This window comes from Oryzias latipes, chromosome 17, assembly GCF_053564925.1.
Source record: "Oryzias latipes strain Hd-rR chromosome 17, Olatipes_Hd-rR_3.1".
Lineage (NCBI taxonomy): Eukaryota > Metazoa > Chordata > Actinopteri > Beloniformes > Adrianichthyidae > Oryzias > Oryzias latipes.
The window spans coordinates 10,581,945-10,598,921 of NC_136253.1; the positions used below are offsets into that span (position 1 = coordinate 10,581,945).

Genomic DNA, 16,977 nt, shown 5'->3' on the forward strand with positions numbered 1-16,977 from the left:
ATGTAGGCCTATTACCCACACACCAGGAGATCAAACAGTAAAATACGGTCATTATCACTAAAGCTTTACAGTTTTTGTACCAGGGTATGTTTTCGGTTTCTATGTCATCCCTAAAATAGGAAATAATTCCTTTAAAGTTTTGCATGACTACGACAGAGTTTTAGGGCCACCAAAAAAAAAAAAAAGTACAAACTCACGAGATTTTAAGTCGTAAATTTATGAGACAAAATTTGTAATTTTACTAGATTGAAGTGCAGGTGAGCATACAGTGCAGCAGCAAGTGAACGCCGCGCAGCAGCAGAGCAGCCCTTCTAAACTCAATTGAACAGGTGAGCTGAATGTTTATTGAAAACGTTCCAAATATTTGAAAGCTCATTTGTTTGATTTACGGTTTATTAATGTTTTATTAATTGATGGTTGGTTTGCAGGATCTCTGCAGCCCGATGAAGACGTCGGTGTCCCTGCAGGCAGCTGTCCACTTGAAACCTTTCTTCCTCCACCAAAGACCAGATCTCTAAGTTTGTGTGACAGTTCCGTCTGAGGAGGAGCACTTTTTGGGATTGTCAACGTTCTAATGCTAATATAATAGACTATTTTTATTCCTCTTTATTGTTTTATGTTGAAACGGGACATTTCATCTGGAGGAGGCAGTGTATGTATCACTGTTTACTTCCGCATTGGTGTTAGGATGACAGGTTCATGACGTAATGAGACAAATGAACTTCAGGATGTGTGAATGAAAAGGAAAATCAAGACTGCAGCGGTCCTCTACAAAAAGATTTTCCTTTTAGCTGCATGTATGTCTGCATTACCGAGAGGAGTAAAAAAAACAAGGCAGTGAAGGCTCAAGACCTAATTATCTTAACAGGAATAGGACATTTTTAGATTTTTGGATTACAAACAAGTAAAACTGCTTTAAGCAATAACATATTAAACAGAACAGCGTCTATTCCTACATATCCTCCTCATCTTGATAATTTCTCAATCAAAAAAAGGCTATTTTTAACCGTTTCTTTCTTTTTAAATTAGAAACAGTGGTGAAATAAAAAGCATTAACAATGGTGTATAAATGTCTCTTTTCAAAAGTAAAAAAAGTTTTTAACTGCTGTGATTAAAAAAAATACAACCATCTAACGAGGGCTTGAAGAAATACTGATGAATGCAAGAAGACTATTTTTGATGGTGGACGATCAAAACTATCAACTCAAATAAAGTCTGAGCAAAACCTTTTAAAATGGATCCAGCTTAACATCTTCTGAAGGTCTTCTATCAATGACAGTGAAGATAAGGCTCCATCAGGGTTTAAGTAACTAACACTTGTCTGCCGGTCCTTAACACCCCTCTCATATTCAGAGAGCATAGACAGATGAAGGGTAAAGTTGAAAAATTCCAGTCACCAATATGCTGCCATGTAGAATAAAAACTGGTTTCTGAGCATAAAAATCTGCTTCAACATTCTAGGACAGGGGTGTCAAAGTCCTTTTCACTGAGGGCCACATCAGCATAGTGACTGTCCTCAAAGGGCCAGATATAACTTATACATGTAACTAAATGTAATGAAAAATAAATACAACTACTCCTTAATGTTAAATAACTTATTATTTATTCACTATAACCTTTTAAGTGACAATTACAGTTGCATAGAAAACATATGTTTGCTTGTTACTCGAACATAAATCCTTTTAAATTCAGAATTTGATTCTGTCAGATTAGGTTAAATGGACAGCAGGGGTGGACGACATGAGGAACACTTGGGATATGCAATATTAATGATTAATATTGCGGTGACGATATAATTTGCGGTAAATAAACATATAGCAAAACAACCAAAAACGTCATTCCCATTTCACTGCAACAGTTTAAAAATTACATTCCAAATGACCCACATCTGGAGGATGTGACATCTAACATAAAAAGGCTCCGTCCGATTGGTCTATGATGTTAAGGAGTCCATTTGATTGGTCAAATACATAAAGAGATTTGTTTGTTTCGTTAAATACTTCAAGCTGCCATAAGATTGTTTTAACATTTTCAAGGTAACCATTTATTGCGATCTTTACTGTCATTTGCGATATGCACATTGCACAGCTTGATATTGCGATAATTAGAAATTTGCAATATATTGTGCAGGCCTAATGGACAGTGTTTAAGTCCTAATGTATAGTTGCCCAATCCGATATTTCAAGTCTGATTCCCCCAAGATATTAATAAATACACACCAATTTTTATTTTTTTCTTCTAAGAAATTAAAACTTTTATGCTCTCGCGGGCCACATAAAATGACATGGAGGGCCACATTTGCCCCACAGGCCTCGAGTTTGACACACGTGTTCTAAGCAAATATTGATTAAGGGCTCCAATTGCTGCACATAACTGAAATGGCCGTCAAAGCTCAACCCTTGAAGCAGGTGAAATACATATTTTGCAGCAAAGGATCGACTAAGTTAAATATTTTAAATTAATAACTAAAGAAAGAAATTGCATGTTATAACAATATATTTTTATGAATATTCCTACAAATCATTTCCATGAGTAATGAGCGCCGTCCTCCTCACGGTCACATCCACTCTAGTATGCATTTGTTGGGTTTCATATGATCCCAGAGCAAAAAAATTCAAACAGGCTGTCCTTTCCTTTGTGTTTGCACGCTGCTATAAAAACCAGTTACCTCTCTGATGAAAATCAGACCATAAGTGAGTTTTGGATCTACTACTGCTGTGGTGAAGGCTTCACACAATAAAAATAAGGATGTATCAGACTGGACACATTCGGTTCACCTAAAGTGAACCAGAGTTTGTTTCCCTTGATAATCCAGAACAAATTTGCCGTCTGAATACACCCAAGCGGACTCTGGTCTGGGTCCGGGAAGTGCTCTCAGACTCGTCTTTCTCTCAGTTTGTTTCTAATCGGACTGAAGTTCTTCGCTCTGAGTTTTCTCAGTCTGAATATGCTCAGTGCTCGGAGCAGAACTGAACTAAAGTAGCCACCATAACCGGGCTTTCTGTGATGTAAACCCAGAAGAAGAGCAATAATAAGGCACAGCAAGTCATTAAACCTTGATACAGTCGTTCCAAATTGGTTTAAGTGAAATATCCCGACAAGGACTGCAAAGCTAAAAGTTCTGCCTCTTGTTGCTTTGCCCCGCCCTCGTAACTAACTACTGGCCAATGACTGCAGGGATCTTTAGTCAGGTAGTTTTGTTTACAAGTTTTGGCCCGGAACAGAAAACTCCAGGCGAAGTCGGTCTGAATACAGTATGAATGCAAGGTTCGGGACTCAATCTGGACCAAATTAAGGAGACTTGGTCCGGATCAACAGGTTTTTACAGCCTGAATACACCCCAACTTTCATGTTGATCATAAGGTAAAAAAAACAACCTAACAAACAAAAAACTTATGGTTAGCTGGTTACACACGTGATGGAAAAGTCTTATTTATTTAAAGGGCTCACAATACTCTTTCATAATTATGTTATCTATAATCATGTAAAATCAGCTCGAAATGACTTAAAACGTATTTTTACGAATCAATAACAGTTAAATGTTATTCTATCATCGGATTACTGAGAATTATGATGATTGTTCTTAGGCCTTTTAACGCCTCACGGTCACATGGTCGGTTTCTAGCTATCCGATTGGCTGCTACCATTGTTTACAAACATACAGGAGGAAATGTAACTGAGTAAATGCTTTTTGAACCTTGCTTTTTTATTTATTTGTTTTTCATAAAATTAACAATAATCAAGAACTTCAATGTTTATTTTTTACCCATTATTTTTATATTTCTTCAGACTGTAAACACCATTTTTAATTAATTCATCATGTGTTTTCACATTTGATTTCTGTTTAAATTGGATCTGCCACTTGGTTATTCATATTTTATATTTATATGTACATCTATTCCTCTTGATTACAGATTCTGTGCTCTTCACTGTACTTGATTTAGGTCAAGCTGAAGATTTACTGAGCCCCAAAATATCTGTTTAGCTTTTAATACTATCTCGATTCTAGTCTTAAGTCGTATTTATTTGATCATATGTAAATAAATATAGATTTGACGTAAGATTTGTTTCTTGTAGTTCTTTTCACTAGCTTTGTAATGATACCTCATCTGAAAGATATGACACTTCAAACCCTCTCGTCCTCCAAAATTGTACAACTTTGCTGTTCATTTGTGGAAGAAAAACCGGACAAAACTTGCACACTTAAAGTGGCATAACTTTCTCATTCTTTGAGCAATCTGGGTGATCTTTGTGTAGTTGGAAAGCTCTCTTTAAGCCCTTTGACATAAGGATCAGGTACATCCAGTTAAATTTGAAATTTTCGAAACGCCCCTATTTACAAGCACTTCAACATTATGCATTAGCAGTGTGGGAAATCAACACTAATCAAACTAAGCAAACGGCAATGTTCCTTCAGCCTGCTGCCCAGATACATAGCACAACAAGAGAGAAAAGTATATCATATTTGAGGCAATAATCACTAATATTCTGCAAGATCTGCAACCCTGTGGAGTTATGGGAAGTGAAACTTCAATGCCATCCCTCTGTTTTTGCATAATAGTATTTAGGTTTGAGACAAATACAGCAGTTGTAACATGCAAATCAATAAGAGAAGGAGCAGTTTCAGCTTAAGCAAACAGACCTCATTTAAAAGCATAAACAAGACAACTGTAGACACAAAAATACAAAAAGTCTGAAGAAAATGGAAAAATAATTCATCTGTAGGGTGTGTTTAATAGCAATCTTTCGAGCAGGAAAGAGCAAGGAGCCAGAAACCCTCTGAAATGTATAAAAGTGTAAGAAAACAACTCAAATAGAGAATTACAAGAGTACTGAAATCTGTTAAAAACCAATCTATTCAGCCAAAAAAGCCAAACCATGTCTGCGTGTGCACAATCCCAGTCTGAGAAACTCACCAAATGAGCGTTCTCTTTTGCCTCTTGTACTTGCTGCACCTGTGGTTCAGCTACAACTTTCGTGTCCTGGTCAGAAGTCATGAGCCGTCTGCTTCTTGGCTCCTCAGGGAGAAGTCTCTGTGTCACCAATGAAGCTGAAGGGGAAACAGATGGGGACAAACATGTTAGGCTCCAAAACGCCTGTTTTCATCAGCAACAGTTGCTACGTGGAAGATCTTCAAGGCCGAGGACTTGTGGCTGACCAGATTCTGGATTGATTTCGCTCTTAGTTTGTTGATAAAATCATCTGTAAAGGTTTAGACAATTAAATAAAAGCCTGATCATTATCTCAAGCATCCAACATCACATGACATCACAGCATGGAATTTCTGCTTATTCAATTTGTTAACATAAATAGATAATACTATGTCAATTAATACTAAATTAAAGATAGGCATTAGCGTGTATTAAACCACAAATTTGTTGTGGACAGTGCAGAATGAGTCTTATTTTCAGAAAGCTTAGGCTAAGATCTTCAGATCAAGTTTGGGTGTTTTCCCCAAATAATGCACAACACTACAATAATACACTTTATTTATAGATATGGCAAAATACAGTAGAATGTTACATATTAAAGACGTTTTACAGACGTTTGTAGATTTTCTGGAAATACAGCTTTTTATTTATTTATTTTTTAAGTAGAACCATAGTTAAAATCCTACTAAATCATGCTAAGTCATACCAAAGTGTAATTTGAGCAATTGCATGTTTTATGTATGGTTTTGAATTACAGCCTAGTTAGATTTTTTGTCTGTTAGGATGACAGTACATAGTTAAATAAACTTCTGAGAAGCAGGGATATTTCCCCCACCTCTGAAAATTAAAAGTGCAAATATTTAGGCCAATGACGAGGATGAGTTGAACTCTGAAACCAGATAACCTAGTTTTAAAAGCTAGCAGTTGCATCTGTAAACTGCACTATGCAAACTATCGGATTCCTGAAAATGTTTCAAACCAGTTAAACAACAAGGCTAAATAGTGCCATTACATAAGGCTAAAACCAAAATGGAATGACTTGTATTGGAAGGTTTGCATAAACAGCTCAGCAGCGATTTTCACCTGAAATGTTTTTCACTTCACAGGTGTGTCCTGTCAGGTTTAATAAGTGTGATGTCTTGCCTTATAAATGGGGCAGAGACCATCAGTTGTGTTGTGCAGAGGTCAGGTGGGTACACGGCTGATAGTCCTACTGAATAGACTGTTAGAATTTGTATTATGGCAAGAAAAAAGCAGCTAAGTACAGAAAAACGAGCGGCCATCATTACTTTAAGAAATGAAGGTCAGTCAGTCTGAAAAATTGGGAAAACTTTGAAAGTGTCCCCAAGTGCAGTCACAAAAACCATCAAGCGCTACAAAGAAACTGGCTCACATGTGGACCGCCCCAGGAAAGGAAGACCAAGAGTCACCTCTGCTGTGGAGGATAAATTCATCCGAGTCAGCAGCCTCAGAAATGGCAGGTTAACAGCAGCTCAGATTAGAGAGCAGGTCAATGGCTCACAGAGTTCTAGCAGCAGACACATCTCTACAACTGTTAAAAGGAGACTGTGTGAACCAGGCCTTCATGGTAGAATATCTGCTAGGAAACCACTGCTAAAGAAAGGCAATAAGCAGAAGAGACTTGTTTGGGCTAAAGAACACAAGGAATGGACATTAGACCAGTGGAAATCTGTGCTTTGGTCTGATGAGTCCAAATTTGAGATTTTTGGTTCCAACCACTTTGTCTGGCAGATAGACTCTACATGCCTGGTTCCCAAGCATAGAGGAGGAGGTGTGATGGTGTGGGGGTGCTTTACTGGTGACACTGTTGGGGATTTAATCCAAATTGAAGGCATACTGAACCAGCATGGCTACCACAGCATCTTGCAGCGGCATGCTATTCCATCCGGTTTGCGTTGGACCATCATTTCTTTTTCAACAGGACAATGACCCCAAACACACCTCCAGTGTAAGGGCTTTCTGACCAGGAAGGAGAGTGATGGGGTGCTGCACCAGATAACCTGGGCTCCACAGTCACCAGACCTGAACCCAATGGAGATGGTTTGGGGTGAGCTGGACCGCAGAGTGAAGGCAAAAGCGGCAATTAGTGCTAATCATCTCTGGGAACTCCTTCAAGACTGCTCAATGACCATTTCAGGTGACTACAGCTTGAAGCTCATCAAGAGAATGCTAAGAGTGTGGAAAGCAGTAATCAAAGCAAATGGTGGCTACTTTGAAGAACCTAGAATATTAAATATTTTTAGTTGTTTCACACTTTTTTGTTATGCATATAATTCTACGTGTTAATTCATAGTTTTGATGCCTTCAATGTGAATCTACAATTTTCATAGTCATCATGAATATAAAGAAAACTCTTTGAATAAGAAAGTGTGTACAAAATTCTGATCTGCACTGTATATATATAAAAAGAAAATGAAGCTTAAAATTGCATTTCTGAGTTGTTGTTTTTTTAATTCAAATTGTTGTGAATCAGGAGCAAGCTTACAAGCTTGTTGGAAAAGTCTTGCACATGTGACATACAAATTACAGCAAGTTGTAAGATCCCTGCTCCTTTCCATTCTGATGCATCCACTTGTAGACACTTGTGGTTTTCCTCGTCTGAGCTGAAATCTGACTGCAAACTGAGCGGCTGGATAGCTCCACTTTTGCTCACAGTTTATGTTGCACCAGTAATGTCTAGGTTAAGGTTGTGAGGGGCTGTAAGCTAGCAGGAAAGTACGTAAACAGCGTGTATAAACCATGACGGATGATGGGAAGGGGAAAACGTCCTCCGTGTCAACAGTCCTGTCCATAATTCAGAGGGGAATTTCTAATGCACAACTGCTGCTTTGACTGGGTCCAAGAAAACGACAGTATTTTTTTATTTTGGCTAAAAATTAGATAATCATAATTAAAAGACCACTGCGCGCTTTGAAAATAGATCAAAATATGATTGGAGTGGGGCTTCGAGGATGTAGACTTATTTCAAGCTGGTGACCTTTAACCTAGATAGTCATACATGGCGGGTGTAAATTTGTGTCACTCCACAGCAATGAATGGAGCCAAACACAGATCTCCATCAATTCCAGCCAGTTATCACAACAGCTGTGGTGTGAGTAACTTGACAGAAAAGTGGACACAAAACCTGTTTGCTATCCAAACCGCTGAGCCCATTTGTGCAAGTGCTAATTAGACCAGAACACTGAACAATCCTATAAAATAGTTGAGTTTTCACACATCCATTTCTTCCAAATGAACAGTGGTGTGCATATAACGGTATAGATCTGTAAATAGCAGCCAAAGCTTATTTCTGAAGTTCCTGCTGGCTCGTATCCAAGTTATGAGAGATTACCTTCTGACAGAAGAGTCCTGTGCGTGTATACACTAAATCAGACCTATATAACAAGTTTCAGTTCCTGTTTGAGCACTATAATTAAAAGGAAAAACATTTTGGGGAACAACCACACGAAAAAACAGGATAGATGAGAGAGTGAAAAGACGGTTGCAAGCAAAAAGTACTCGTAAAACAATATATTTACAGGAGAACTGAGATTTCAACAGCTGTCACAGTTATAGGGCTTCTGACCAATCAGACGCAGTTAGCGTCTTCACTTCCTGGTGCCGACACGGCCCAAAGTTTCTCAGTTGCAACAAAAATAGCAGCTCAAGTTCGTGTTTAGCGAACTTAGGATCTGTTGTCAGGCCGTGTATAAATTGCATAAAATAATAAAACTTAAAGACATGAGTCTGTCCAGCTTTAGCGCAACTATCAGCACTACATCTCCCATGATGCATCGAGTTAAATTGACAGCATCTCTTAACTGTCATGAAGCATAACAAACGCAAACATGGAGCAGACAAATTCAATTTAAGACTTTAAGCACTTTTCAAACAGTTTAAGAAACAGGATCATGGTTAAGAGGCCAACAGACATTTAAACTAAATTGAAAAGAATCCATGTACGTCTTCGCTTTCCTCGTCTAAGCTGGTATCTGGCTCTAAACTATACAACTGGCTAGCTCCAATATTGCTCACCATTTTTGTTGCACCGGTAATGTTAGGCTGGGAATGTGAGGGGCTGTAAACTAGCGAGAGAAAGTGTAAAGAGAGGAGTGATGGGAAGTGGGGGCAGGGTTGCGCCGCCCCAGCAGTCCCAGCCACAACTCAAAGGCGGATTTCTAACGAACTCCTGACACTCAGCAGAACCTATGTCCTAGAAAACGTGTTTGTCAAAAATTGGCATAATCATAATTGAAAGACTACAGGGAATGCTTTTACAATAGATCAAAAGATGATAGGACTGGGACTTCAAAAATAATAATAAATTGCCAATTTCTACATTTCCAAAACTTATTTTGGCAATACAGTGATCCCTTGCTATAACGCGGTTTACATATCACGGTTTCGCTACTTCACGGATTTGCATAGTGTATTTTGTTCTGCATTCTGATTGGCTAAAAAGTCACTCCGCTTCTTCTCTAGCTGCGCGTCAATAACGTTGCAGTTTAATTTGTAAAGGTACGTAAATCTGCTTGCCAAATTTACAACACGTAAGCGCAAATTCTCTTGCAATTTCAAGTTTCTCTAAAACCCATAAAAAAGGAGCGACAACAACTGCCCATCACTATGTTCTTCTCCCGAACAAACACACCTGCACCGCAGGCTTCAAAAGAAGAAAACATTGCAGAGCGGAGTCAGGATGCAGCGGCTCAGTCTGAAGAGCAGTGAAATACACCTGAGTCAATATTTGTCCTACTGTACTTTGTATTTTTTTCATAATTGTTTTAAATTTCCTCCCGTTTAATCCCATTACTCGGGTCGCGGTGGGCGGGGCTAATCTCCGCAATTTGAAGCCTTCTGTTCACATTGATGATTAAAATTATTGTTTGACAGTACAGTATAGAAGTTATTTGTTGAAAAAAATGTTTCTAAAGTACTTTTATTTATGAAAAATGGTTTGATCTTTCTTTTCAATGTATAATAGAGTATTTAATAGTATAATAATTGTTAAAAAAAAAAAGGTTTCTACTTCACGGATTTTGCCTATCACAGGTTCTTTTTGGAACGTAACCCCCGCGATAAACAAGGGTTTACTGTAAAGTATGATATGCTATAAACTTCTGACATTCATCTTCAAGCCAAAGTTATTGGCTGAAGTTTTTGTCGCCTCAGAAGTGGCTCGCCATTTCTAATTCTTATGCTGAACTGCTGTTTTCCTCCATTTTTTGACTATCTTTTATCTTTTAACACAGTTATAAATTCCTTAAACTTTCAGACTTGTTGAAAAAAACGGGGCAAAACACAAATGCTTTACTACTGCATAATGTTAGGCTAGTGGTGTTGCCAAATGCTGCAGTTAGCAGACATGCAGTGTAATGATAACAGAGATACATCGGTAAGGCCTGCTTGTCATTAGCGGTCTGCTTGTGTGGTAACCAAAGGTCACACGTTGCTCAACGCATGCAGTTGAGCAAACCGGCAACAGCTCTGGTGCCCCTTTTCCAATATCAAATACTGAAGCAACAAAAAACAAAGTGCATCATCTTAAAGTGTAAAAATATAACACAGTGAGGAACCAATCCAGCATGTACACAAACAGCAATAATAACACATCCCCAAACAATCATTGGCCAGTTTAGTTTTACACAAATCATCAAAAATATGACTACTATATGGATAGTTAATTTGTGATGCAAATATTTATCAAGATTGCTACACAAATAACAGGTGGCAAGTGTACAGTAACCTGGCCTAATAGAAGTTCATAAAAAGTAAACTTAGTTAGAGGAAAGTATGATAAAGATGAATATTTAACATGGGGATAAGATGGATTTTTTTAGTTACATTTAAAGACCCACTACGACTGGAAAATTTTGTTTTTTGCGTTTTTTTTTTACATGTTCCTGTGGAATTTTTCTTATGGTGGGGGACATATATAAAAAATTAAGATTTAAACTGCATTATTGTGTGGTAGCACAATCATTTGAGTAATGACTATTGCTTCATTCAAACTGTAGTGGATCAGACGCAGACGAAAAAATGTTATTCGAAAAAGCTTACAGTAGTTATTGGCAGGCCACAAGCTCCCTGCTCCGCTCTATTCTGATCCATCCGCTTTTAGACAAACAGATCCATGAGCGTCTTTGTTTTCCTCGTCTGAGCTGGAATCTGGAACAAAACTGATGGATAGCTCCAGTATTGCCCACCATTTTTGTAACACTGGTAATGTTAGGTTGGGGTTGTGAGGGGCTGTAAGCTAATGCAACAGCGTGTAAACAGAGGCATGATGGTGACTGGGCGGGCTTACTCCACACCAACAGTCCCGCTCACAACTCGGAGGCCAATTTCTTATGAACTCCTGTGGAACTTCACAAAATATGCCCTTAGAAGAAAAAAATACTTTATTTTTTTCATTTTGGCTAAAGTGACAATCAGGATTAAAAGACCACTGGGAACACTTTTGAAATAGATAAAAAGAGGATCAAAGTGGGACTAAAGATCTATTAGTTTTGATAGTTGGCAAATCTGAGATGTCTTGGATTTTTAAAAGACATTCAACTGACAATGCTTGTTGACATATTACCTTAATATTCTTCACTTCAATTAAAAACAGGAAACCACCATTATTTCATTAGATGCTGAAAAAGTATTTGACAGGGTGAATGAATGTTTCTTTTTTACCATTTAGCATAAATTTAAATTTGGATTGGATTGAGATTCTGTATTACAACCCAAGTGCATCCGTCAGAAGAAATGAAGAGACCTCTGGCAAGTTTGTCCTTCAGAGAGGCACAAGACAGGGGTGTCCACTGCCCCCCCCTCTCCCTTTTTTCCTCATCTATTGAACCTTTAGAAGCACAGAGACGGAATTAACACAAAAAATATCCATCACAAAATACGTCTTTACACAGATGTGTTACTCTTTCTCCAAAACTCAGACTCTTTCATCTCCAGAGCAGCGATAGTTAGTGACACATGTTCATCAATCTCTGAGTACAACATTAATCGGAACAAATCAGTCCTATTACCACTCAACGGTTACGTGGAGCTAACTTTAAATATACCGTTAAAATCAGGGAATATTAAATATCTTGGTGTCACTTACTCATCCAGTCTATCAGACTTAGTGCCATTAAATTAAATACTGTTACTTAAAAATATACAGGAGGATTTAAAGCGATGGGTTAACCTGCCAATATCATTCATGGGTATAGGGCTGCACGATATGAGGAAAAAAACGCGATATGCGATATTGGTGATTAATATTGCGATAACGATATAATTTGCGGTATATAAACAAATAGCAAAACAACCAAAAACATGATTCTCATTTCATTGCAACAGTTTAAAAATTATACTTCAAATGACCCTCGTCGACATAGGAGGCGAACATCTAACATAATAGGGCTCCATCTGATTGGTCAACAACGTGAAGGGCTCCATCCGATTGGCCAAATGCATAAAAGGATTTATTTGATTCATTAAATGCTTCAAGTTGCCATAAGATTGTTTTAGCACATTTAAGGTAACCGTTTATTGCAATTTTCACCGTCTTTTGCGATATGCGTTCGCACAGCTTGATATTGCAACAACGATAAATTGTTGCATGGACAGAATAAATTGAGTTAAAATGAAAATTTCAGGATCTTATGTGCCATCTTACCGTAGAAAAAATCAGATATTCAATGAAGGGTTGTACTGCAGGGTTTTTTAATGTCTGGCAGCCAGTTCTGAGCAAGATCAAAGATATTGATCCATCGCTTCTTTCTGAGGGGTAACACTGTTACTCCATTCAGCAAAATCCTTTTTTATTGTATTTAATTATTTTTCTTTAGGGTGCAACAGGGGGGGGTTTGTTTGTTTGTTTGGGGTATTAAGGAAAAAAAAAAAAAAAGTTTGAATGTCTTTTACACTGTATATGTTGCTGAATACTCAAATAAAAAGAAACTTGAAAATGAAAATTTCAAAAATTTACTACTTGCTCTGTCCCTTTACAACCCTCTGCAAAATGGTTTAAAACGTTAGATATATTCATATCCACGTTTTTTATTTAAACCACCAAGAATTGCTTTAAAAACTCTCAAATGCTAAATCTCTTAGCACCTTTTGAGTTTCCAAACTTCCCCAACTATTTTCTTGCTCAGAGATTCCAGTACATTCTCAAATGGTATAATAATAACCCAACAGCCCATTCATGGATGGATGTAGAACAGTCCCTTTGTGGAGAGATTATACTACAGATCTCCTGTTTATTGGCAGTTTAATTAAGTGGTATGTATGCTTTAAATGTATTCATATTAAAGCTACATTTACAGCATGGTGGGAACCCCTTAAAATGACTCATTCCTCTCCTACACCGAGCAAACTTATGGAACAATCCTGACATCCAGATAAAAAAGAAATGGCTTATTTTCCTGTAGATGTGGAATTTGTGAGACAAATTATTTAAAATATCAACCGCACCCCACAGCTGGACCTGGTCTGTCCCTCTGGGGGGGGATTCAGACGGGCCATCTTCCCTCTCTCTCTGTCTGTCTCCCCCCCTATCGTCCTGTCTGAGCGGCTAAAACTCAACTAATGAAGTTCAGTAACAAGAGGGCTTTATATAAACATACTTGAAGGAGATTGTAAAAGCAAAACATCTCCATCACAGGAGGCATTGAGCTGCGATCTGTCCGTTCATTTGCTGGACAGGACAAAAAAAATGAGACGTCTTTAATGGGGGGGATTGTTGAAGTTATCTTCAAAGTAATCTGACCTGCGGCCTCCCATAAGAGAGGATCAGCCTGGTCAAAACACGTGTGAGTCAGTGTTCGCGTCTAGACATGGCCAGAGTCAAAACACAAGCTTTTCTCCGTCCTCCCACCTCCGCCTTCATCCAGATTTGCTTCCTGGCTTCATGAAGACACCAAGAAAATGACAAGACCGCATTATTTATCCGAATCCAGTACGTAACACGTAACTGAGACATAATTAGTTTGTTTTTTTGTAGGCAAAGGAAGACCGCTGTCGTTCGAGTGTGATCACCGGGCACGGAGGGGGTAAAAACGGATGTTTAAGCCCATCAAATGAACACTTGGCTCGTTTGGATCGGCTTTACAAGTCAAATGCGACAACTTCCACGGCACAAGACGCAATGCAGGCATATTTAGTAGCTGACATGGCTGAGAAAGAGCGCAGCTCACATGCCATGCCCATGCCAAGGTCCATAAACAGCAACACTCCGGTGTGACGGAGCAACACGAGGACTTCACGGGAGCGAAGTGCGCTCTCAGCCGGGGCAATAAACGCCTCCGCCACGGGGATATTTTACCCATAACCACTGAAGTTGTAAAGTTGACTCGAGCTACAAAGTAGCAGCCATGTCCAGTTAGCTGGCTGGGTAGCAGCATCCGATGAAAGATGGCGACCTCCAGCGCGACTCCCCCCAATCGTACTTTATCTAGCCCGAATTTAGTTCCAGATATTTTTTGCCAGACCGGAACAGCTCAGTTCCGTCTCCCGCCTGCGGGCACTCACGGATGAAGCACTTTACCAAACGTTAAAGCAGTTTCTCACTCACCTGTCAACTCTCACTGCGCGGCGATGCAACGACTGTAGCGGTAGAGGCGGCGGGTGGCGGGGCTCGACTCCGGCCTGCAGCTGCCGTCCAGGCTAAGTACGCAGGGTGTGAGTTAGCAAGCTTTACCGAGGACGCCAGCGAAGAACCACTGCTATACGCTTACCACGGCGGGTCTTCTTGTTTGGAAAGGGAAAAAGTAAGAGCCGGTTGAATAGTTGGGTCAAAATGACGCCACAAAAACTGTAAAAAAGGTTCTCCAACCTGACTGCAAGCTAGTTAGCGAGTAAGCTAAGTGGCTAACTAGCCTGCTGCTATCAACTTTGTGCTGTCGATAAATCTGGCTCCTGAAGCGCAAACAAAGCGACTTCTCACGACAAAAGCCAAGTTGTGCCGGGAAGGGGCGAGTCGGAGACCAACCAAACAGCCCCGAAACCAAGAGACGAACGTAACAGAGCTCCAGATCGATCACACACTCGTTACTTGTAAAGATGAGGCAGAGGGGATTTTGGAATGGAGAAGTCGGCGTTTCCTTTCCCTTTCGTGTGCAGCACAAAGATCGTCTATAATTGAAAGATTCATCCCTGGAGACATTTCTGAAAACAGGCTTTCAAGATTATATAAAACAAACAACTTGAGAAAAGCAAACAAGATAAGACTGGACTGAGGATAAAAGTAAACATCATAAATAAGTCTTCCTTAAAAAAAGCAGGGTAAAACAAAATATAACTGTAATAATAAAGGCAGACAATATCTAAGTAGCTAATAGCTATCTAGTAAAATTGAAATATATTGTTGCATTAAATTACGTATCTAAAGTTAAGTGAAATGTATATATTTAAAAAAGGTAATAATTAAATAGCACAAAAAGGTTTATATGAGTTTTTGATATTTCACAGAATGGTTTAAGCAATTAATCAGAGTGTGAAATTGAAATTGCATGGCAAATAATAAACTTCTCCTTTTTGTACATTTTTTGTTGACCTTTAAACAAACCAAAGACAATTTTGGGGTGGGGGGCTTCCTCATTAGGGAAATTTCAAGTTAAATTCTAGATTAATCCTTTGCTTTTCAGGATTTCCCAGTTAAGTTTCAAGCTGAATAATTCAATATTATAAATTAATCATCATTTTGAATGTTAAAATATTTCTTTCTTTTTTTTATTTCATTTTTTTTAATTGAGTGCAAACTAAAAGTATAATTTTTTGTCATCAGATTCTCTTAACTTGTATTGTTCCGCAGCATATGTAGATGTAAGTGAAGAATGCAGTGATGCTGAGACGACTAAATGCCATCTTGACTGGGAAACACACATATGTTCTCCACCAGACACAAAAATGCCTGAAATACAGCTCCTTAATGTACTTTTTCTTTTTGTAATGTCATGAGGCTTTAGGTAAGGTTTAATTAATACATTTCCCTCATAGTTCAGACTCTAGTGTCTCAAGATATAACCAGGAGTGAGATGTCGTTTCGGTTTTTTTTCTCATCCTTGGTGCAGCGTTCAACCCGCAGCTGTCACATAGGAGCTCGCTCTTCTGCCCCTCCCCTTTCTTGCTCCAAGCTCGCGCTCTCACTTTGTACTCTGATTGGTCGAACACTCGTGGGAGGCGGGCACACGAGAGCACCCCTCGTTGATCAGGGCAAGCGGGCGGCAGTCGCGATACGTATTCGCGCTCAAGCTTTTGAATACAATAGACGCAGGAGGGCTTAATGTTTTAGATTTCACCACATTACACATTTAAGATCAATTGGATTAAGAAATTCCTTAGAAACCCAGATTCCTTATGGAATTTTATCCTAAACTATTTATTTTCTAAACTCGGTGGCCTCCCCTTTCTTCTCCAATCTAACTATAACATTCAAAAGTTGCCCAACAAATTAGCAAATTTTCACAAGCAAATGCTTCTGGCTTGGTTCCTAATCTATAAACATTCATTTTCTCCTCACATCTTTATTATTTTGGAATAATACTAATATTTTATACCAAAATAAATCTTTATTCTTCCCTTACTGGTTTAAAAATAACATTATACTCTCAACCTTTTGACTCAAGACGGTTTTTAATTACCTACAATCAATTTTTAACCACTTCTAATATTCCAGTTACCTCCAAAGAATTTGCAATAGTCATGGATGCTATTCCTGAAGGAATTATGATGTTATTTAAAGGTCTTGTACACCCACTACCACCAGGTTCAGTCTCTTTATTTGGAACCAATATTGGCAAGACCTGCTTTAGAACTTCAACAAGAAATAAAAAAATAAAATCCCTGTTTCAGAAAGATATTGCAGTTGTACCCATGTGACCCACTGATGGAGAAAATTTCCCCCAGATATTGAACGGAAGAAAGTTTGGACTTTGTCCTCCAAATATTTCCTTTCAAATAAACCGTGAGATGTTTGCTTTGAACTTCTTCACAGATGCCACCCAGCCAAATCCTCACTCCACATGGACATTGATGGAAACTGCTCCTTTTGTAAATT

General features: G+C 38.6%; 1 protein-coding gene across 8 annotated transcripts in view; it reads right to left on the minus strand.

Annotated features, from left to right (window-relative positions):
- The window catches only part of larp4b (La ribonucleoprotein 4B), a 52,032-nt gene extending 36,974 nt beyond the window's left edge, over positions 1-15,058 (minus strand). For 4 of the 8 annotated variants that reach the window (XM_078934396.1, XM_020711286.3, XM_020711284.3 and 1 more), the window contains exons 1-2: positions 14,494-15,051; positions 4,917-5,050 (exon numbers count right to left, since the gene is read on the minus strand). In XM_078934396.1, the coding sequence (XP_078790522.1) occupies positions 4,917-4,997 (81 nt within the window). In that variant the 5' untranslated portion in view covers positions 4,998-5,050; positions 14,494-15,051. Of the gene's footprint in view, positions 1-4,916; positions 5,051-14,493 lie in introns of all 8 variants that reach the window. The other 4 variants (XM_078934393.1, XM_004078792.5, XM_078934392.1 and 1 more) reach the window with 3 other exon arrangements.
- Positions 15,059-16,977: the final 1,919 nt, after the last annotated feature.